The 23,598-nt window shown below is 38.2% G+C and overlaps 1 protein-coding gene and 1 pseudogene across 1 annotated transcript in view; both read left to right on the top strand.

The window, feature by feature from the left end:
- Window positions 1-23,598, top strand: part of NPEPPS (aminopeptidase puromycin sensitive) — a 99,180-nt gene that overhangs the window by 31,688 nt on the left and 43,894 nt on the right. The window contains exon 3 of the mRNA XM_021704551.2: window positions 19,469-19,546. Within this exon, the coding sequence (XP_021560226.1) occupies window positions 19,469-19,546 (78 nt within the window). The remainder of the gene's footprint in view (window positions 1-19,468; window positions 19,547-23,598) is intronic.
- LOC110592849 lies at window positions 9,356-11,973 on the top strand (annotated as a pseudogene).

Raw genomic sequence — 23,598 nt, 5'->3', positions numbered from 1 at the left:
TAAGTAATTTGTGGGGTGCCTGGGTGGCTCAGTTGGTTAAGCGGCTGCCTTCGGCCCAGGTCATGATCCCAGGGTCCTGGGATCGAGCCCCACGTCAGGCTCCCTGCTGAGCGGGAGCCTGCTTCTCCCTCTCCCTCTACCTGCCGCTCCCCCTGCTTATGCTTTCTCTCTAATAAAAAAAAAAAAACTTAAAAAAAAAATAAGTAATTTGTAAATACAGTTATTCAAACTGACGTCAGATTGAATATATCCTTGCATTAGAAGGAACAAATGATACTGTTAGTCAACCCTTTTATTCCTTTTTAGTACAAGTCAGAGATAAAAAAAAAACATGAAGTTTATGGGCTCCTGGGTGGCTCAGTTGGTTAAGTGACTGCCTTCGGCTTGGGTCCTGATCCCGGGGTTCTGGGATTGAGTCCCGCATCGGGCTCCCCCTGCTCTGCGGGGAGCCTGCTTCTCCCTCTGCCTCTGCCTGCCACTCTCCCTACTTATGCTCTCTCTCTCTCTGTCAAATAAATAAATACAATCTTCTAAAAAAAAATGAAGTTTGTAATTATACATACTTGCATTCTTTCACTTTAGTTGGATTTGAATAACGAAAGATGCTGATAAGGAATAGTCAAGTTTCCGTAAGGTTATGTACAAATATAAAAGTATATGAGTGTATAATGGTTTTAAAATTTATCTTATTTGTATTTAGTAAGTTTTTTTAAAAGATTTATTTGAGAGAGAATGAGAGAGTGCTTGGGGGGAGGGGCAGAGGGAGAGGGAGAGAGAATCCTAGACTGGACTCCTCACTGAGCATGGAGCCTGACTTGGGGCTCAGTCCCAGGACCCTGAGATCATGACCTGAGCTGAAATCGAAAGTCTGATGCTTAACCGACTGAGCCAACCAGGCACCCCTGTATTTAGTAAGTTTTTAAACATTAAACAGCTTTAAGGTGATATGGATTGCTTTAGTGACTGTTTTTACAAATTTAGATGACTTATCATTTGATTATAGAAGATACATTGGTCTTCCTAAGTTAAGTTCCCTAACCTTCAGACCAGGTTAGGGGCCCAACCCTGTGTATCATTTTTCATAATAATAATAATGTTTAGTAGTAAGGAGAAAAATAATGAAGAATTCACTGCCAGGAACTAAGTGCATTACATATTTGAATAGACAACAACCTTAGGTACAGAGAGGTTATGTAACTTATTATAGGTCGTAAGACTGGTAATTGATGCAAATCCAGATAGTTTGACTTCTAGGGTCCATTTGCTAATCATCATAGTCTATTCCTTGTTATTAATTTAACCACACCGTATTGTAATTACTTGTTTGTACCTATAGTTCTTCCTATTAAAATCTAAGTTCCTTACGGACCAAGAACCATGATTCATTCTTTTTCACCTGGGGTGTTTGATGGTATCTGATGTAGAGTAGGTGTTCAGTAAATATTTATTTAGTAAAATAAAGTAAAATCTAAAGAGATGGAGTAAGTCTGTTGTATTTCTTAGGCCTGAATTTCTTCATATGCCTATTCTATTGACTTTTATGGGTAGCAAACAAAATTACATTATACTTGGATTATTTTGTCATTAATTTGTATTTTATTCCCTTTGAGAAATACAATCAAAGTATTTACTAATTGTAAAGATTCTGTGCAGTGTTTTAAATATTAAGAAAATGAAGAGCATAAAAATTGTAAATTATGTAATTTTTAGGTTAAATGGAAAAGAAAAACGGATTCCATAATGTATTATAATATTGTATTGTGCCAGGTTTTCCCCCCCAGTTTTAGTGAGGTATAATTAACAAATAAAAATTATATATATATTTAAGATAAACAATTTGATGTTTTTACTATACCTATACATTGTGAAATAATCATAACAGGCTAGTTAGCATATCTATTACCTCACATAGTTAATTTTCTTCATTTCTTTTTTGCTTTTTTTTTGTGGTGAGAACACTTAAGACTTCTTAGCAAATTTCAAATATACAATACAGTATTGTTAACAATACTCACATTGCTATATATTAGATCTCCAAAAGTAATCATCTTGCATAACTGAAACTTTGTATCCTTTGACTAATGTCTCCCTATTTCCCCATCCCCCTAGCTCTTGGCAACCACCATTCTGTGAGGGGATATTGTACTTTGGTTATTTTAGAGTCCACATACAAGTGATAATTGTGCAGTACTTGTCTTTCTGTGTCTGGCCTATTTCACTTAGCATAATGTCTGCCAGGTTCATCTGTGTTGTCACAAATGGCAGGATTTCCTTTTTTTAAGGCTGAATAATATTCCATTGTGTATATATACACATCCATGCAATCCCCCGCCCCATTTTCTTATCCACTCATCCAGCGGCAGGTATTTATGGTTGTTTACATATCTTGGCTATTTTGAATAATGCTGCAGTGAAACGTGGGAGATACTGATTTCATTTCCTTTGTGTATATATCTAGAAATGAGATTCTGGATCATAAGATAGCTCTATTTTTAATTTTTTGAAGAACCTTCGTAACTGTTTTCCATAATGGCTGTACCAGTTACATTCCTGCCAGCTTTATACAAGAGTTCTCTTTTCTCTAAATCCTCACCACCACCTGTTTATTATCTTTTGTCTTTTTGATAATATATATGCTATTCTTTTTTTTTTTTTAGAAAGATTTTATTTATTTATTTGACAGAGACAGCGAGAAAGGGAACACAAGCAGGGGGAGTGGGAGAGGGAGAAGCAGGCTTCCCACTGAGCAGAGAGCCCGATTCGGGGCTTGATCCCAGGACCCTCGCCAGGATCGTGATCTGAGCTGAAGGCAGACGCGTAACGACTGAGCCACCCAGGTGCCCCATATATGCTGTTCTTAAATGCAAAGCCGGTAGTTATTCTCCAAATCAGTGCTTCTTTTTTATTTTATTTTTTTAATTTTATTTTTTTTATTTATTTGAGAGAGAGAGAATGAGAGACAGAGAGCATGAGAGGGAGGAGAGTCAGAGGGAGAAGCAGACTCCCCACTGAGCAGGGAACCCGATGCGGGACTCGATCCTGGAACTCCAGGATCATGACCTGAGCCGAAGGCAGTCGCCTAACCAACTGAGCCACCCAGGCGCCCCCAAATAGGTGCTTCTTAATTTTCTTCCCAAGACATTCATAGAAAATGATTATGTTTTCTTGGTACACTGGAAAGAAGAGGCTCACATGAGGAAGGTGGCAGAAATATCTCCTTGTTCAAGTGGTATCTGGCTGACCCAAGGGCCAAGGAAATCAGCATCTTGGTAGACCTGTAATTCATATTTGGAGCTGCCAGAGAACACTGGGAAAACTGCTGTGAATAGTTTCAACATAATCGCATTACAAAGGATCTTAGCTACCACATCTCTTATAACAAAATATCATTTTACTTATTTATTTTTACTTTATATATTTTTTATATAAATAATGATTTTATAAATTTATTACATTTATATATAGTTGACCCTTGAACAATGCAGGGGTTGGGGTACTGACCTCCTGTGCAGTCGGAAGTCTGCATATAACTTGACTCCCCCAAAACTTAATTACCAGTAGCATACTGTTTACTGGAAGTCTTACTGATAACATAAAGCGTTGGTTAACACACATTTTGTATGTTATATGTATATACTATATTCCTACAGTAAAGTAATCTAGAGAAAAGAAAATGTTAAGAAAACCATAATGTGGGAATGCAGTGTGGTGCAGCCACTGTGAAAAACAGTATGGAGGTTCCTCAAAAAATTAAAAGTAGAGGGGCGCCTGGGTGGCTCAGTCGTTAAGCGTCTGCCTTCTGCTCAGGTCATGATCCCGGGGTCCTGGGATCGAGCCCCGCATTGAGCTCCCTGCTTAATGGGAAGCCTGCTTCTCCTTCTCCCACTCCTCCTGCTTGTGTTCCCTCTCTCGCTGTGTCTCTCTCTGTCAAATAAATAAATAAAATCTTTTTAAAAAATTAAAAATAGAAATAATTCTAAAAAATAAATAAATAAATAAAGGGCCACCTGGGTGGCTCAGTTGGTTCAGCATCGGACTCTTGATTTTGGCTCAGCTCATGAGCGCTCAGCAGGGAGCCTACTTGAAATTATCTTCCTCTCCCTCCCCCTCTGCCCTTCCCCTTTGTGTACTCTCTCTAAAATAAATAAATCTTTTTTAAAAATTAAAAATTGAATTACCATGTGATCCAGTAATTCCACTACTGGGTATTTACTGAAAGAATATGAAAACACTAATTCAAAAGAATATATGCACCCCTATGTTTATTGCAGCATTATTTACAACAGCCAAATTGTGGAAGCAGCAAAAGTGTCCATCGATAGATGAGTGGATAAGGAAGGTGTTGGTATATATCTACAATGGAAAATTATTCAGCCATAATTCTTGCCATTTGCAACATGGATGGAGCTAGAGAGTATAATGCTAAGCAAAATAAGTCAGTCAGAGAAAGACAAATAACATGATTGTACTCTTATGTAGAACTAAAAAAACAAAATGAACAAAAAAAGGGGGAAAAAAAGACAACCAAGAAACAGACTCTTAACTATAGAGAACAAACAGATGGTTACCAGAGGGGAGGTGGGTAGGGGGATGGGTGACATAGATAAAGGGGATCAAGAGTACACTTATCTTTTTTTTTTTTTTTTTTTTTTTTTTTTAAAATTTTTTTTTTTTTTTTTTACAGAGAGAGACAGGGAGAGCAGGAACACAAGCAGGGGGAGTGGGAGAGCGAGAAGCAGGCTTCCCGCCGAGCAGGGAGCCCGATGTGGGACTCGATCCCAGGACCCTGGGATCATTACCCGAGCCGAAGGCAGACGCTCAACGACTGAGCCACCCAGGCGCCCCAAGAGTACACTTATCTTGATGAGCACTGAGAAATGTATGGAATTGTTGAATCACTGTATTGTACACCTAAAACTAATAGAACTCTGTATTAACTATACTGGAATTAAAATAAAATTGAAAAAGTTAAAAATACATTAAAAAAAGAGGGGCGCCTGGGTGGCTCATACAGTTAAGTGTCTGCCTTCGGCTCAGGTCATGATCCCAGGTGGGATCAAGCCCCGCATTGGGTTTTGCTCCGCAGGAAGCCTGCTTCTCCCTCTGCCTCTCCCACTCCCCCTGCTTGTGTTCCCTCTCTCGCTGTGTCTCTCTGTCAAATAAATAAATAAAATCTTTAAAAAAAATAAATTAAAAATAAATTAAAAAAAGAAAACCATAAGAAAGAGAAAATACATTTAGAGTACTTTATAAAAAAAAAAAAATCCATGTAGAAATCAACCTGCACAGTTCAAACCTGTGTTGTTCAGGGTCAACTGTATTTTATTTATTTGTGCCTTCTCTTTTTCCCCCCCAATCCCCAAAACTTTGTCAATTTTATTGGTCTTTTCAAAGAACCTACTTTTGATTTTAAGTCGTTAGTTGAATGTTTATTTTCTATTTCCTTAACTTCTGCTCTTTACTATTTCCTTCTATTTTCTTTGAGTTTGTTTTGTAGTTATTTTTTAACTTTTTGAGGTGAATAATTGGCTTATTAATTCCTTTATAGTATATTCATTTAAAAATTTTTTTTAAATATTTATTTGAGAGAGCACGAGAGAGAGCGAGAGAACACAAGAAGGGGGAGCAGCAGAGGGAGAGGGAGAAGCAGACTCCCCACTGAGCAGGGAGCCCGATGCGGGGCTCGATCCCGGGACTCCAGGATCATGACCTGAGCCGAAGGCAGACGCTTAACCAACTGAGCCACCCAGGCGCCCCTAGTATATTCATTTAAACCTATAAATTTTCCTCCAAAAAATAAACCACTTTTAGCTCATCCCACACTTTTTCTGGTTTGTTTTGGGGAAAAAAACTCCAGGCAGCAACTGTGACTGCTGGTGCTACAGCTCCTCTACCTCCTCTTCTTTTTTTTCTTTTCTTTTTTTATATAGCTTTATGAGGGTTTATATAATATTTGACATGTAATAAACTGCATATATTAAAATGTATGATTTGATACTTTTTGATCTGTAAATACGACCAAGATAACAAACATATCCATCACTCCCACAGTGTTTCCTCGTGCCCCTTTGGGATCCACTCTTCCTGTTCTCCCCCGTTTCCAGGCAACCACTGATCTGCTTCCACATTTTTTGATATATAATATCTTTATCATTCAGTTCAAAGTATTTTCTGATTTTTGATCCAGGGAATATTTAGATGTACCTGGAGCTATTCTAGTTTAAAGATTTTATTTATTTTATTTGGAGAGAGAGCAAACGCGAGCAGGGGGGTGGGGCATAGGGAGAAGGGGAGAGAGAATCTCAGGCAGACTGAGCACGAAGCCTTATGTGGGGCCTAATCTTACAACCCTGAAATCATGACCTGAGCCAAAATAAGAGTTGGACCCTTAACCGACTGAGCCACCCAGGCGCCCCAGCTGTTGTATTTTCTTAAAATAAGAGAACAGTGAAGTTTGTTGCATTGATTGACTCTTCCTTTTATGAATACTTTCTTTGTAGCTTGTGATACTGTTTGATAGCATTTTACCCACAGTAGAACTTCTTTCACAGTTGGGAGTCAGTCCTCTCAAATCCTTTTGTTGCTTTATTAGTGAAGTTTATGTAATATTCTAAATCTCTGTTGTTATTTCAACAGTCTTCAAAGTATCTTCACCAGGAGTAGATTCCATCTCAAGAAACCACTTTCTTTGCTTACCCGTAAGAAGCAGCTCCTCAACTGTTCACATTTCATCATGAGATTATAGTAGTTCAGTCATATCTTCAGGATCCACTTCTAGTTCTTTTGCTTTTTCCATCATATCTGCATTCAGAACATACACAACTTTTATTAAGTTTGTGGTCTTATATGGGCACAGTTCATGGTACCCCAAAACAATTACCATGGTAACATCAGAGATCACTGTAACAAATATAATGATAATGAAAAAGTTCAGACTATTTTGGGAACTATCAAAATGTGACACAGAAACATGAATTGAGCAAATGCCTTGGAAAAATAGCACCAATAGACTTGTTCAACACAGGGTTGCCACAAACCTTCAATTTATAAAGAAAAAACATTATCTGTGAAGCACAATAAAATGAGTTATACCTGTATATGATTTCAGTCATTTGGAATTTAAGACTTGCTTTTGCTTTATGGCCCAAGATTTGGTCATTTTTAAAATGTTTGTGTGTGCTTGAAAAGAATGTGCTTTTATAATTGTTGGATGTAATGTTTTATATATGTCTTACTAAATCAAGTTTGTTAATTCTGTTTAAATCTTCGTTTTTACTGATTTTTTTCCTGCTTGTTTTATGAATTATTGGTTAATGTTTGCATGTCATATATTTTCAAATTCTTTACCTTTAATTTCTCTGAATTGTTATGTTTTAGGTGTATCTCATGTAAACAGCTCATTGTACTCTTTTTACTTTTAGTTAGTCTGAAAAATCTTTGTCTTCTAAATAAAGCATCTAATCCATTTACATTTAATGTAATTGCTATTATTTGTCTTTAAATCTATATTTTATATGCTTTCTCATAGTCTTTTTTTTTTTTTTAAGATTTTATTTATTTATTTGACAGAGAGAGAGATAGCGAGAGCAGGAACACAAGCAGGGGGAGTGGGAGAGGGAGAAGCAGGCTTCCCGCCGAGCAGGGAGCCCAATGCGGGACTCGATCCCAGGACCCCGGGATCATGACCTGAGCTGAAGGCAGACGCTTAACGACTGAGCCACCCAGGCGCCCTCATAGTCTTTTTTTTAATGATTTTATTTATTTATTTGAGAGAGAGAATGAGAGAGAGCACGAGAGGGGGAGGGTCAGAGGGAGAAGCAGACTCCCCACTGAGCGGGGAGCCCGACGTGGGACTTGATCCCGGGACTCCAGGATCATGACCTGAGCCGAAGGCAGTCACCCAACCAACTGAGCCACCCAGGCGTCCTCTCATAGTCTTTTAATTATAAAGGTTTTTTGTTTTATTTTTATTTTTTTTTTAGAGAGGGGGAGAAAGGGTGGGGCAGAGGGAGAGGGAGAGAATCTTAAGCAGGTTCAACGCCCAGTGCAGAGTCTGATGCAGGGCTCAGTCTCACAACCCTAAGATCATGACCTGAGCCAAAATCAAGAGTCTGATGCTTAACCAACTGAGCCACCCAGGCGCCCCTTAATTAGAAGTGCTTTAAGCAATTTTTTTTTTTTGGATATATGTCAGTACCCCAGGAATTATAACAGCCATATCTGACTTCAGAAAATCCAGGGTTAATCGATCATTTTACCATTCTCCTGGATACTACAAAGATCTTAGGAGCACATAATCTCCATGTATCTCCATCTGATTTACATGCTGTGGTATAGTTTAATTTTCTTCTATGTATTTTTTATTTTTATTTTTAATTTAATTTATTTTTATTTTTTAAAGATTTCATTTATTTGGGGGGGCATGAGTGGGGGGAGGGGCAAAGGGCAAGGGAGAAGAAGAAGTAGACTCCCCACTGAGCAAGGAGCCCAACTTGGGTCTCTATCCCAGGACCCCGGGATCATGATCTGAGCTAAAGGCAGATACTTAACCAACTGAGCCACCCAGGCCCCCCCCCCTTTTTTTTAAGTCATAAGATATTATTATTGTGTTATATAGTATAATGTTTATTTAGCTTTACCCAAGTGTTTGCTATTTTTGTCGTTGTTCATTCCAGCAATCCTTCTAGAATCATTCTCTTTGAAGAATACCCTTTGTACTGTTTTTTGACAGCAAAGTCTCTGTTTTTGCTTCTTAGAGCATATCTTTGCTTTACCTTATTTTTTGGCCTTCGTTTTAAATTCCTACTTTATTGAAGTATATTTCACATATAATATGTATTAGTTTTTGGTGTCCATCGTGCAGTTCAATGAGTTTTGACAGATGTGTATACCAGTGTTATAACATCCATTTAAAAAAAAAATTAAGTACAGTCTACTCCCCAACATGGCACTTGAATTCATGACTCCCAAGATCAAGAGTCTCATGCTGTACCAACTGAGTCAGCCAGGTGCCCCATAACATTCATTTTTGAAGATTATTCTTGTTATAAAATTCTAGATTGGCAATTATTTTCTTTCAGTAAACTGGCTATTTTATTCCACCATCATCCTCCTTCCATTGTTACCCTTACAAAGTCAGCTCTAGGCTATTATTTCTTGAACAACAGTCCTCCCCTCAAACTCTCTGAGCTCTTGGTTCCATGTTCTCTGTAGGCTCCGCTGTAATTCCTCCAGAATGGTGTTTTCTTTACCACTGCAAAACTATTTTAGTTTTTATGAAGAAACAAAGTATGTTCCAGGTAGCAGGTGGCTATTGCAAGCCTTTGTTGAACTTTGAATTCTTTTTCATTGTACCATGAACTGCCATCTAAAACCACAGAAACTATGGTAGGTAGGTTGCCATCTGAATAAATGAAACAAAATAAAACTTAATCACATACTTGATTTAGTATTGAACTATACAGGCATATGTGGGTTATCTAGAGTTATGTGGGCTAGGTTGCCTGTTACATACAGCTGTGGCTTGGAAGAAATGACATTCTGAGTTCCAAATAGAGCTTTTTTTCTTTTTTTTTAATTGTAATTTTTTAAAATTTTTATTTTAATTCCAGTTAGTTAACATATAGTGTAATATTAGTCTCGGCTGTAGAATTTAGTGATTCAACACTTACATACAACACCCAGTGCTCATCAGAACAAGTGCCCTCCTTAATTCCCAGCACCTATTTAACCCATACCCACACCTAACTCTCCTCTGGTAACCAGCAGTTTGTTTTTTATAGTTAAGAATCTAGGGGGTGCATAGGTGGCCCAGTTGATTAAGCATCTGCCTTCAGCTCAAGTCATGATCCCTGGGTCCTGGGATTGAGCCCGGCATTGGGCTCCCTGCTCAGTGCGGGAGCCAGCTTCTCCCTCTCCTGCTCCCCCTGCTTGTGCTCTCTCTGTCAAATAAAGAAATAAAATCTTTAAAAAAAAGTCTGTTTCGGGCGCCTGGGTGGCTCAGATGGTTAAGCGTCTGCCTTCGGCTCAGGTCATGATCCCAGGGTCCTGGGATCGAGTCCCACATCGGGCTCCCGGCTCAGCGGGGAGCCTGCTTCTCCCTTTGACCCTCTCCCCTCTCATGCTGTTTCTCTCTCGCCCGCTCTCTAAAAAATAAATAAAATCTTTAAAAAAAAAAAAAAAAAGTCTGTTTCTTTGTTTTCCTCTCCCCCTCCATGTTCGTTTTTTTTGTTATTTATTTATTTTTTTAAAGATTTTATTTATTTGACAGAGAGGGAACACAAGAGGGAGAGGGAGAAGCAGGCTTCCCGCGGAACAGGGAGCCCGATGCGGGCTCGATCCCAGGACCCTGGGATCATGACTGAGCCGAAGGCAGACGCTTAACCGACTGAGCCACCCAGGCGCCCCTGTTTTGTTTTTTAAATTCCACATAGGAGTATTGTCTTTCTCTGATTGACTTATGTCACTTAGCATAATACTGTAGCTCCACCTACATCGTTGCAGATAGCAAGATTTCATCATGATAAAGTGTATTCTTTAATCCCCATCACCTATTTCACCCAACCCCCAACCCACTTCCCTTCTGGTAGCCATCACTTTGTTCTCTGTAGTTAAGAGTCAGTTTCTTGGTTTTTCTCTCTCTCTTTTTTTTTCCTCTGCTCATTTGTTTTGTTTCTTCACTTAACATTATACCCTTTAGCACCACCTATGTTGTTGCAAATGGCAAGATTTCATTCTTTTTTTATGGCTGAATAATGTCTTCTTTATTCATTCATCTATTGATGAATACTTGAGCTACTTCCATAATTTGGCTACTGTAATAATGCTGCAATAAATATAGGGGGGTGTGTATCCCTTTAAATTTGTGTTTTTGTATTTTGGGGATAAATACTCAGTAGTGCAATTACTAGATCATATGGTAATTCTATTTTTAACTTGTTGAGGAACCTCCATACTGTCTTCAGCAGTGGCTGTACCACTTTGCATTCCCACCAACAGTACACGAGGGTTCCTTTTTCTCTACATCCTCACCAACGCTTGTTTCTTGTGTTTTTGATTTTAGCCATTCTGACTGGTTTTGGGTGATGTCTCCTTGTACTTTTGATTTGTATTTCCCTGCTGATGAGTGATATTAAGCATCTTTTCATGTGTCTGTTGGCCATCTGTATGTCTTCTTTGGAGAAATGTCTATTCATGTCTCCTGCCCATTATTGAATTAGATTGTTTTTTGGGTGTTGAATTAAAATAGATTTGATTTTTATGACTACTAATATTATTTAAAATGAAGAAAAATATGAGATTCTTCAGTATGTAAATAATGTTTTATGCTCACATTGTGAATGTAGGAGATTAATCAGAGAATCAGTGAGACCTACAGGAGACTTGTGGTTCACAGGAAGGAAATAACGTTTTATTTATTCTTTATTTTTTATAATTATTGCTATATGTAGCATAGTACTAATTGAATAAAAATTAAATTGAGATGTTAGGATTGTTAGCATATACAAATATATTTAGCAAATTTTTATTTAGGAAAATCTGAGCTAGATTTTATTAAGGAAAGCAGGAGTTACCTTATAATTACCAATTGTGTCATTCATTGATAATACAGATTGGCTTTCATAACAGAAGCACTTTATAGAGCTATGTGCTTATTAAAGAAAAGGTATTAGCTACATAAGTTGACAGCCATCATGGGCTCAAACAAGTTATGAAAACTGAATATACAGCCTTAAAATAAAATGTGGATCCAAATACCCAGAAGCACCCCCATTTGTAAGATTTGTAACAAAAATTAATATGAATGGAGTTAGGAGTTCTAATGGAGAGGTGGACGGAAGAGCTGTATCAGTACTAGGAAAATGGCAGAGTTCATATAGCATCAAAGTTGTCTTGCAAGAGTTTCGGCACCTCACGTCTAAAGAAAACCAGAAACTCCCTCAGCTGCTGGAAGGACAATGTTATAGCAGTTAATCAAAAAGAAGAACCATAGCCTTAAAATTTGATTTAAGCAGTCTTCATTTTCCACAGTAGTAAATTTTCTAGATACATTTTGTAGACCTCAGAGTACTGGAAAGAAAGCTCCCATTCAAAGGCAATTTATGTTAAAGTACTGTAAATGATACAAATTTTTTTTCCATTTGAAATATACAAGTTGTGCTGTAACAACAAAAAAAGGTATTATATCCCTCTTGAGGCCTGTTTTGGCAGAAGAGAAGAACCACAATTAACATATAAAGTGACAAACTACGAAAGGTCAGCAGAGATGGGCATAATGACAGTGAGTAAGGCAGATGCCTGAAGGGGCCAGGGAAGCTGAAGCATTTGTTGCCTGAGGACCCAGACATTGTTTGTGGAAAGGAGTAGGGTAATTTAAAAGAAATCTACTGGACCACAGAGCATGCTTGCACAAATGTTGAACAGAAAACAAACTATAGTCTGGAAGAATGCATGTGAGAGCGGTTCTGAAATTTGGACGGGGCCTAAATGGTCCAATGATTAAGAGTGCTTGCCTTCTTTTTGTTATAGTTAGAACATTTTGCACATCAAGGACTGTTACCTTTCTGGAAAGACTGGCCAATTTTACAAATAAGATGAGCCACCTCACCCTCGGTGTTCTCTAAGGAAGAGTATGTTTTTTAATTATGGCCAGTCCAAATCCTAGAGACATAGGCAAGAGTGCCTCCTTGTCAATAAACCACACTCGGAAAACCCAGAATTGGAATACATATTCATTCGATTTATTTGATAAATAGGCTTACTATAACAATTTGGCCAGGATCTCAAAAGAAGTATCTTTAAAAAGATTTTTTAACATTTAAAAAGTTTTCATAGTTAATATATACGCAAGGTCAAATTCAAAGGGTATCAGTGGTATACAGTACAAATTAAGCCTCCTTTCTCCCCTCCGTAAAGGAGATAAAATTACCAGTTTCATATGTATCCTTCCTCAGATGTTATATGCATTCACAGACATGTATGTATTTATGCATGTACGTATGTATAGTGTGTGTGTGTATGCTCACAAATGATAGCATGCTGTATACATAGGACATAGTTTTATTTACTTATAGTCAAAATTATATCTTAATTACTTTTTAAAAACAAGACATTTAAAACTCAATTTATAGGTCTATCTTGTTACGAAATTTGTAGGTCTGTATTGTCATGAGTAAACTTTTATTATCAAAGTGAATCTGCTGTAGTTTTGAGTGTAAGATTTTTCTTGTCACAAATTTTTTTTTCCCCCCCCCACCCGGCCTGTCCAGAAGCATCCCTGGCACAAGCTCACTGAAGCCTGCCCGCTTCTCTGGGTGAGGCTTCTAGAGTGCTCTGGTCCACAAGCGAAACCTGGCAGGCCACATCTTGTCACAAATTTATACATACTTCGGTTACTTTCAAATTTTGCTTCTGTTTGGTGTACTACTAACATACACACTCATGCTTATACCCAAATATGTGTATTTATATCCATAGATTTGAAAATGCGAATTATATTTAAAAGAATTTTTTCTGAAATGTAGCACTCCATAAATAATTTCAGCAAGAGTCCTTATTTATACATCTATAATGAATTAGTTGCAGTTGAATTAATAAAGAATTGTGTTAGCTACATTATCTAGAAAAGAGTATTATTTTATAATAGTCATGACCAGACACTGTGCTAAGCATTTTACATAGAGAATGTTGTATAATCTTCAAATGACTAAGAAGTAGGTAATGATTTTAATTTTATAGCTGTGAAAACAGAGACTCAGATTGTTGAATAACCATATATTCTCTCCTATTATCTCATTTAAAAAGTTTTTTTTTTTTTTTTTAAGATTTTATTTATTTATTTGAGACAGAGAGAATGAGAGGGAGGAGGGTCAGAGGGAGAAGCAGACTCCCCGCCGAGCAGGGAGCCCGATGCGGGACTCGATCCCGGGACTCCAGGATCATGACCTGAGCTGAAGGCAGTCGCTTAACCAACTGAGCCACCCAGGCGCCCCTAAAAAGTATTTTTTTAAAAAGATTTTATTTACTTATTTGTCAGAGAGAGAGAGAGCGCACAAGCAGGGGGAGCGGCAGTCAGAGGGAGAAGCAGGCTCCTCGCTGAGCAAGAAGCCCTATGTGGGACTTGATCCCAGGACCCTGGGATCATGACCTGAGCCCAAGGCAGATGCTTAACCAACTGAGCTACCCAGGCATTCCCTAAATATATGTATTTTGAAGATTTTATTTATTTATTTGAGAGAGAGAGAGAAAGAGAGAGCATGTGTGGGGGGAGGGGCAGAGGGAGAAACGGACTCCCCACTGAGCAGGGATCCTGATGCAGGGCTCCATCCTGGGACTTCGGGATTATGACCTGAGCTGAGGGCAGACGCTTAACCAACTGAGCCACCCAGGTGCTCCTCCCTCAAATATATATATATGTATATATATATATATATATATATATATATACATATATATATATTTCAAAGATTTTATTTATTTGACAGAGAGAGACACGGTGAGAGAGGGAACACAAGCAGGGGGAGTGGGAGAGGGAGAAGCAGGCTTCCTGCTGAGCAGGGAGCCCGATGCGGGCTCGGTCCCAGGACCCTGGGATCCCATGACCTGAGCTGAAGGCAGACGCTTAACTGACTGAGTCATGCAGGCACACCAATATTTTTAAATATTTTTTTAAAATAAATTTTTAAAAAATAAAAATATTTTTTAAAGATTTATTTATTTATTTTACAGAGAGAGTGTGGGGGGAGGGGCAGGGGAGAGGGAGAGAGAATCCTCAAGCAGACTCCCAGCTGAGTGCAAAGCCCAACACGGGGCTCCATTCTAGGACCCTGACAGCCACCCAGGCACCCCAAAAATAAAAAAATATTTTTAAAAGTTTCTTGGTCAAGCTGCCTGGCTGGCTCAGTTGGTAAAGCATGTGATTCTTGATCTTGGGGTCGTGGGTTTGAGCACCACATTGCACGTAGACATTATTTTTTTTTAAAAAGGGGTTTTTTGGGGGCGCCTGGGTGGCTTAGTCGGTTAGGCGGCTGCCTTCGGCTCAGCTCGTGATCCTGGGTCCTGGGATTGAGCCCCATGTCCGACTCTCTGCTCAGCGGAGAGCCTGCTTCTCCCTCTCCCTCTGCCTGCCGCTCTGCTTACTTGTGCTCTCTCTCTGTCAAATAAATAAATAAAATCTTAAAAAAAAAAAAAAAAAGGGGGGGGTTTTGGTCAAGTTTAATTTTATCATTTCTTAGTGATATAGTAAAGTGTCTACTTAAAATGCTTAATTTACATATATGCATTTTAAATAATGTTATATAAAACATTGATATGTTAGTATTAGACTAATATAAACATTAATTTGGAAGTGTAGCTTTTTCTTTTCTACTTCAATGAAGCATATTTATTTAGACTTTTCATACATATCTTTACTATATAAACAGCTTTCCACTCTGAACAATCTAATAGGTCCAACACCAAATAGTATCTTCTAAAGTATTTGAGATAGATCCATTTTTGACTCTATGTACGCTGTTGTAGCTGGAAATTTTATCCCTAGCCATAAGTCCTTATTTATATAACATTAGTAAAGGTGGTATTTTGTTAATACATCTAATATGGGCAGTATTGATGCTCTCTATGACACACTTAGTGTATTGCTTTTTGAAGTGATTCCTTTATTCTGCTAATATTTGACCGAACATATTATGTGCCAGAAACCATTCTAGCATTGGAGGTAGAGGATAAAACCAAGAATCAACATTCCAGATACATATATTTGATTTGGAAAGACAGACAATAGCAAATATGTAAAGTTGTGGCAGGTGCTCAAAAATCACAGAGGATGTGGAGGTAGGATTGTTCTTTAAGGTGATGAAACAGATCTCTAAATAAGTGATTGACATAAAATATGTAGGTATTTGAGGAAAGAAACTTCTAAGCAGCTGTAGAAACCCTGAGGTTGGAGAATGCCTGCAGAGTTTGAGGAACAACAAAGGCACTGGCAGCAAAATGAGTTGTAGGTATTCTATATCCTTGATAACATTTTTGTTTTTAGTCCTTTTAGATTTATCCATTCTTGTGGGTATGTGGCAGTATGTCATTGTGGTTTTAATTTGCATTTCCCTGATGACAAATGATGTTGGGCATTTTTTGTTTGGTTTTTGGCCATTGATGTATTTTCCTTTGTGAAATTGTTTGAGTATTCTGCCCATATTTTAATAGTTTTTAGGTATATTCTCTGTAAAATATTTTCTCTTAGTCTGTGGTTTGCCTATTCATTTTCTTCACAATGTCTTTTGATAATCACAAGTTTTAAATATTAAATCTGATCTATCAAATTTTTTTCTTTTATGGTTAGTGCTTTTGTGGTCTTCTCTAAGAAATATTTAGCAACCTCAAGCAGAATTTCATTCTGAACATTTTGAGACTCCATTAAAGGCTTTGATCTCACTGACTACCCTGGCTGCTGTGTGAAGAATACATTATAAAGCAGCAAGAGTGGAAACAGACTAGTTAAGAGGCTACTTGGTGGTCTAGGAGAGAAATAATTGTACATTGGACTGGGGTTGTAGTGATGGGGGCATTGAAAAATCTGGAGTTAAAGATACAGGCTACTGAATTTGCTTATTTGGAATGTGTTGTGAGAGGCAGTCGTGGAGGGAAGCAGTTCGGATGATTCTGTATTTCTGATTTGAGCCACTGGATAAATAGTAGTGCCATTTACAGAATATCCAAAGCTACAATTGACCAACGTTATTTTAAAGTCTAATGTATGTTTGTCAAGTAGTATGTTCAATATAAAGTAATTGGAAGAGTGTCCCATAATACAAGAGACTTTTTAAGAAATTCAAATATATGATTATGGGGCACCTGAGTGGCTCAGTCGATTAAGTGTTTGACTCTTGGTTTTGGCTCAGGTCATGATCTCCTGGTCATGGGATCAAGCCCCAAGTTGGGTTGTGTGCTCAGCCCAGAATCTGCTTGATCCTCTTCCTCCACCTCTGTCCCTCTCCCTGCTCAGGTGCGCACACGTGCTCGCTCTCTCTCAAATAAATAAATTAAAAAAAAAAATTCAAATGTATGATTACTACCCTCTTTTCTAAGAAAGAATTTTAGAGGAAATTTTACTGTTTTTTTGTATACATGTAATAGAGTTGATATGCATATTTGGAAGCATGTGCTAGAATGGAATCTAGCAATACAGTACTTGATTGTTTCAATTTAAAAACTGCTATTCTTGGAGCACCTGGCTCACTCGGGGGAGCATGTGACTCTTTTATTTTTTTAAGATTTTTATTTATTTATTTAGAGAGTATGCATGTGTGCGTGAGCAGGGGGAGAGGGAGAGAGAGAATCCCAGGTAGAGTCTGTGCTGAACATGGAGCCTGATGCAGAGCTTGAGGCAGGGCTCAATCTCACAACCCCAACATCACGGACTGAGCCAAAATCAGGAGTCAGACACTTAACAGACTGAGCCACCCAGGCACACCACATATGACTCTTGATCTCAGGGTCGTGAGTTCAAGCCCTACATTGGGCATGTAGCCTACTTAAAAAAATAATAATAATAAAATAAAAATAGGGGCACCTGGATGGCTCAGTTGGTTAAGCATCTGCCTTTGGCTCAGGTCACGATCTTGGGGTCCTGGGATTGAGTCCCGCATTGGGCTCTCTGCTCAGCTGGGAGTCTGCTTCTCCCCCTCACTCTCCCTCTGTACTCTCTCTCTCTCAAATAAATAAAATCTTAAAAAAAAAATTTTTTTAAACCCTGCTATTCTTTTGTTTTTTATCTTCATTACCAATTTGAAGCTTTTTTTGTGCATTTATAAAAACAAGTTTTAATAATCCTTTATGAAGATGGTCTTTGATCATAGGCCATAATGTTTTTTTATATTTTTGTCAGAAAAGTACATTCTTAAGCATTAAGGTGATTCTTGGCTTCCCTGTAGGCTTAAGTATGATTCTATATGTGGGAATCAAGTTTGAGCAAATCTTGAGTTATTACCAGCAAAAGTCATTGTTTCAGTAGTGATTTCATCGTATTGTATATATGCCAAGTTGTAAGTTTCTTTTCAAATTTATAGGAATTAGTTTATGATAGTAGAAAGAATTTTGGAATAGGAAGGGAACTGAATTCTAGTCCAGCTATGTGAACTTAGGCAAATCATTAACTTTATATATCTCATTTTCTTCATCTGTAAAATGAGGAATAATTGATTAAAGTTCTTTTAAAATCTGAAATTATAGCTTCTTATTGGTTTTGTAAAGATCTAGCTTTATAAAGATGTTTGAACCATAATGATATTAGAAACATTGAAAATTCGATCTTAGGGTGATTCATAAAAAGAAATGAATTGTGGGCATCTTGCCTGGCTCATAGAATGTTATTAAATCTGAATCACCGTTACCTATATCAAATTTAAGTCCATGACTAATAAAGCTACCTTTCTCTCTTTTTTTTTTTTTTTAAGATTTTATTTATTTTTATTTGAGAGAGAGAGAATGAGAGAGGGAGTACATGAGAGGGGGGAGGGTCAGAGGGAGAAGCAGACTCCCTGCCGAGCAGGGAGCCCGATGCGGGACTCGATCCAGGGACTCCAGGATCATGACCTGAGCCGAAGGCCGTCGCTTAACCGACTGAGCCACCCAGGTGCCCCAAGCTACCTTTCTCTCTTAATAACAGTTTCATTGAGGTACAATTCATATACCATACAATTCATTCATTTAAAGTGTACAATTCAGGGGGCACCTGGGTGGCTCCGTTGTTTAAGTGTCTGCCTTTGGCTCAGGTCATGATCTCAGGGTCCTGGGATCAAGCCCCACATCGGGCTCCCTGCTCTGCAGGAAGTCTGCTTCTCCCTCTCCCACTCCCCCTGCTTTGTGTTCCCTCTCTCGCTGTGTCTCTGTCAGATAAATAAAATCTTTTTTAAAAAAAGTTTTGTGGGGAAAAAAAAGTTTTGTGAATTAATACAAGATATATAATTGTGTTTCAGGAGCATATTTAATTTGGGATGTGAACTAAAATAGGTTAGTCTGAAATGACACTTTTGTTAATAGAAAATTTATTAAGAATATTTAGTTTTAGGGGCACCTAGCTGGCTTAGTTGATAGAGCGTGTGACTCTTGATCTCAGGGTCTTGAGTTCAAGCCCCAAGTTGGGCTTGGAGCTTACTTAAAAAAAGAGGGGCGGCGCCTGGGTGGCTAAGTCGTTAAACGTCTGCCTTCGGCTCAGGTCATGATCCCAGGGTCCTGGGATCGAGCCCTGCATCGGGCTCCCTGCGCAGTGGAGAGCCTCTTCTCTCTGTCCCTCTGCTGCTCCTTCTGCTTGGGCTCTCTCCCTCTCTCTCTGTCAAATAAATAAAATCTTAAGGAAAAAAAAGAATAGTTTTAGTAGAGATTTTGCTCTTAAAAATGTTAATTGCTGCAGTCTGGATTTTGTCTTAGTCCAGTCAGATTTGTGAAATAATGTTTTTAATTTCCATTCCAGAAATACATGCTACAGGATTTAACTATCAGAATGAAGATGAAAAAGTCACCTTGTCTTTTCCTAGTACTCTCCAAACAGGTAAGAGTCATGGCTTTTGTAAAATCCCATGATGAATAGTGACATCTTATTTCTTCCAAAGAAATTTGTTGTATGCCATTTTTTTTTCTAATTTTAAGCAGATTAAATATTAAGACAGAACTTTTGAAAGAGGTTCATTGCAGCTTTTGGGCCACCAGGACAAAAGAAGACCAAAACTAATGATCATTCTACCCTAGAACATAATGCATTGTTTTTCACCTTTTCAGTCTCAGCTTTTTAAAAATACAGTTACCCAGCTCCATCTTCCAGTAATTGAGTCCACATCTCTGAGATGAATGTCCCACAGTTGATTTTGATGTATAAAAGTATAGTGTGGGCATGGAAGGAAAGATGTGTTGATATAATACTATTATTAGGTAGGGGTGCCTAAGTTGGCTCAGTAATGGTTAAGTGTCCACTCTTGATCTCAGCTCAGGTCTTAATCTGAGGGTCGTGGGTTTTCAAGCCCGGGCCTGGGCTCCATGCTGGGTGTGGCACCTACTTAAAAAAATAATAATAATGGGGCGCCTGGGTGGCTCAGTCGTTAAGTGTCTGCCTTTGGCTCAGGTCATGATCCCAGGGTCCTGGGATCGAGCCCCGCATTGGGCTCCCTGCTCCACGGGAAGCCTACTTCTCCCTCTCCTGCTCCCCCTGCTTGTGTTCCCTCTCTGGCTGTCTCTCTGTCAAATAAAAAATCTTAAAAAAAAAAAGATAATAATCCAGATTCTATTACTAGGTATAAAAGCACAAAGAAAAAAGACTTTCTGAGCTTAATGTAGTGTAAGAAATTGTATACAAATCAATTGGTAAAACACTAAGACTTTGATTAATGATCAGTTGAAAAGCAACAAGTGGAGGGCACTTGTCATGATGAGCACCAGGTGATGTACGAAAGTGTTGAATCGATATATTGTACACCTGAAACTAATATAACACTGTTAACTAACTGGAATTAAAATAAAAAGTTTAAAAAAAGTAACAGGTAATTTGTATGAAAGAAAATGCAAATGACTAAAACATGTGAAAAGATATTTGGCTTCCTAGCCATGAGAAATATGAAAACAGCAATTACTGGTATACCAGTTTTTGCCTGTTCTGTGAGCTAAAGTTAAAAAAATTCTCAGCGACTGCCTTGATATTACTGGTAGGATGGTAAATGCATGTGGTGTATTTGGAAGGCAGTCCGGCAGTATGTATCAAAGGCCTAAACACGTTCATGTCTTTGACCCAGCAATTCTGGTAAGAGGAATATATCCTAAAGAAAAATCATAAATGCAGGGAATATTTTATGCCTAGAAGTGTCTATTGAGACGTTACTTAAGGTAGTAAAAAATTAGAATGAATGTATTTGTCCAACGCTAGGGGAGTAATTATGACATCACTATGGTGGAATATATATAACAATTAAAGGTGAACTTTATGAATTCTTAACACTCTGAAGTGCTTATTATAATGTAAAATTGAAAAGCAGAATACAAAATTACATAGACAGGATGATGAATCATATCTCTAAAATGATACAAATAAAATGATATGTCTGGTTTTTTACATAATTGATTATTCTTATTTGTACCTTTTTTTAGTTTCCATAATTTCTATACTGATAGTATATTGCCTTAATATAATAGTATTTTTAGAAAAATTCTAAATTGGAGTTTTATTTTTTATTTCAGTGCTCTTTCATTTTGCCTTTTTCTAACTAGAATGTCTTATATGAAATTATAAAAATAAATGTTTTGCCATGAACATGTATTAAAAGATACCAAAGAATATAACATAAAATTTGAGATTTCTGTTTTTCTGACCCCTTCCACTTCCATTGTCTTATGAATCCTTCCAGAAATATTTTGTGTATATATAAGTATATGCATACATTTTAATCCACAAGTGGGATCACAAATCTCAGTGGCTTACAGCAAATATTTCCTGCTCACACCTGGCCCTGAGGACTCCTGCAGCCATATCTCCGCCTTTGCTTAAGAGCTCTGCTCAGCTCACAGCTCTTCTCATTCCAGGACCTGTAGTGGGCAGCTACTGTCAGCAGCATGCTGTTCTCTCCCATGGCAGAGGGCAGAAGCTCAGGGATGGGGACAGAGACAAACTACAAATACACATTTCAGGTTTCTGCATGGATGGTAGTATACTTGATGTCCATTCACATTTCATTGGCCAAAGCAAATAGCATGGTCAAGCCCAAAGTCACTGGGGCAACAATTACCAGAGATTTGATTAAACTTCTACTATGAAAGAGTAAAAAACCAAACAGTAATAGAAATATAGGAACTTGTTAAAAGCAAAGACAAATGAAAAGAAAGTCTCAAAAAAAAAAAAAAACCCCACAAAACAAATTAATACCCTTAGAAATACTGTTAATATCACATTCATTAAACAAGAACAGGACAGGGGAGCCTAGGTGGCTTAGTTGGTTAAGTGTCCGACTCTTGATTTCTGCTCAGATCATGATCTCAGGGTCATGAGATGGAGCCCAGCCTGGGCTCCACACTTAAGATTCTTCCTCGCCCTGTGCCCCTCCCCCTACCGCTTGTATGCTCGCTCTCTCTTAAAAACAAGAACAGGACAGAACATTATCAAACAGAAAGAATTAGAGCAAGAAAACTTTTGGAAATTATAATACAATAGAAATAAAAAACCTAATAGGACTTTTGGAAGATGAAATAGAGAAATCTTACACATGGCATGAAAATTTAAGTGTCCACTCTTGATCTCAGCTCAGGTCTTAATCTCAGGGTTGTGGGTTTTCAAGCCCGGGCCTGGGCTCCATGCTGGGTGTGGCACCTACTTAAAAAAATAATAATAATGGGGCGCTTGGGTGGCTCAGTCGTTAAGTGTCTGCTACCAATCTAGCAGAACCAACATTCATCTAGTAAAAGAGAGGACAGAGAAAATGAGAAGAGAAAATTATTTTTTTTCTTTTTTAAGATTTTATTTATTTGCGAGAGAGACAATGAGAGACAGAGAGCATGAGAGGGAGGAGGGTCAGAGGGAGAAGCAGACTCCCCGCCGAGCAGGGAGCCCGATGGGGGACTCGATCCTGGGACTCCAGGATCATGACCTGAGCCGAAGGCAGTGGCTTAACCAACTGAGCCACCCAGGTGCCCCAGAGAAGAGAAAATTATTAAAGATACAAAAGAAGAACATTTCTTTGAATGGAGGTGATTGGAACCTTCAATTTGAAAACGTACACCACTAAAAAAAAAAAAAGAAAGAAAAGGTACACCACTAACGGGCTAACTCAATAAATGTAAAAAATCCCATACCAAAGCAAATTTTAGAACTTTGGGGGATAAAAGTGAGGCTCTTGAAAGGCTGGGTGGCTCAGTCACTTAAGCATCTGACTCTTAATTTCATTTCAGGACATGATCTCAGGGTTGTGGGATCGAGCCTGTCATCGGGCTCCACACTCAGTGTAGAGTCTGCTTGGGATTCTCTCTCTCCTTCTCCCTCTGTTCCACCCCTGTTGACACTTGGTCTCGAATGAATGAATAAAGTGAGGCTCTCAAAGAGTTTCTTCCCAAGGGCAGGGGGTTGGGAGGAAGGAGGGAAGACTAGCAGATTACCTTCAAAATTCAGGGATCAAAATAGTAGTAGTAGACTGGGGGGTGGGGGATGGGCAAAATGGGTGAAAGTGAGTGGGAGTTACAGGCTTCCAGTTCCAGAATGAGTAAATCGGGGATTAGAGGTACAGCATAAGGAACATAGTGGTATTGTAATAGTGTTGTATGGTGACAGGTGGTAGCTACACTTAATGGTGAGCATAGCAAAGAGTATAGAGTTGTCAAATCACTATGTTGTACACCTGAAACTAATGTAACAGTGTCTATCAACAATGCTTGAATGAATTTTAAAAAAGGAACAGCAGTAGACTAACCATCAGGAACAATGGAAACTAGACTCTAATGAAGCCATTCCTCAAAATTCTGAGTGTATCTGATTTTCAGCCTAGAATTAATTCTATGCTTAGCCAAATTGTGAATTTAAAGAGGGTAAAATAAGGATATTTTCATATTTGCAAGGTCAGAGAAAATTTCTTT

The sequence above is a fragment of the Neomonachus schauinslandi genome, chromosome 15 (genome assembly GCF_002201575.2).
Source record: "Neomonachus schauinslandi chromosome 15, ASM220157v2, whole genome shotgun sequence".
Taxonomy (NCBI): Eukaryota; Metazoa; Chordata; class Mammalia; order Carnivora; family Phocidae; genus Neomonachus; species Neomonachus schauinslandi.
Note: the sequence above shows the minus strand (reverse complement) of the source record. Positions and strands in the feature narration are given on the sequence as shown.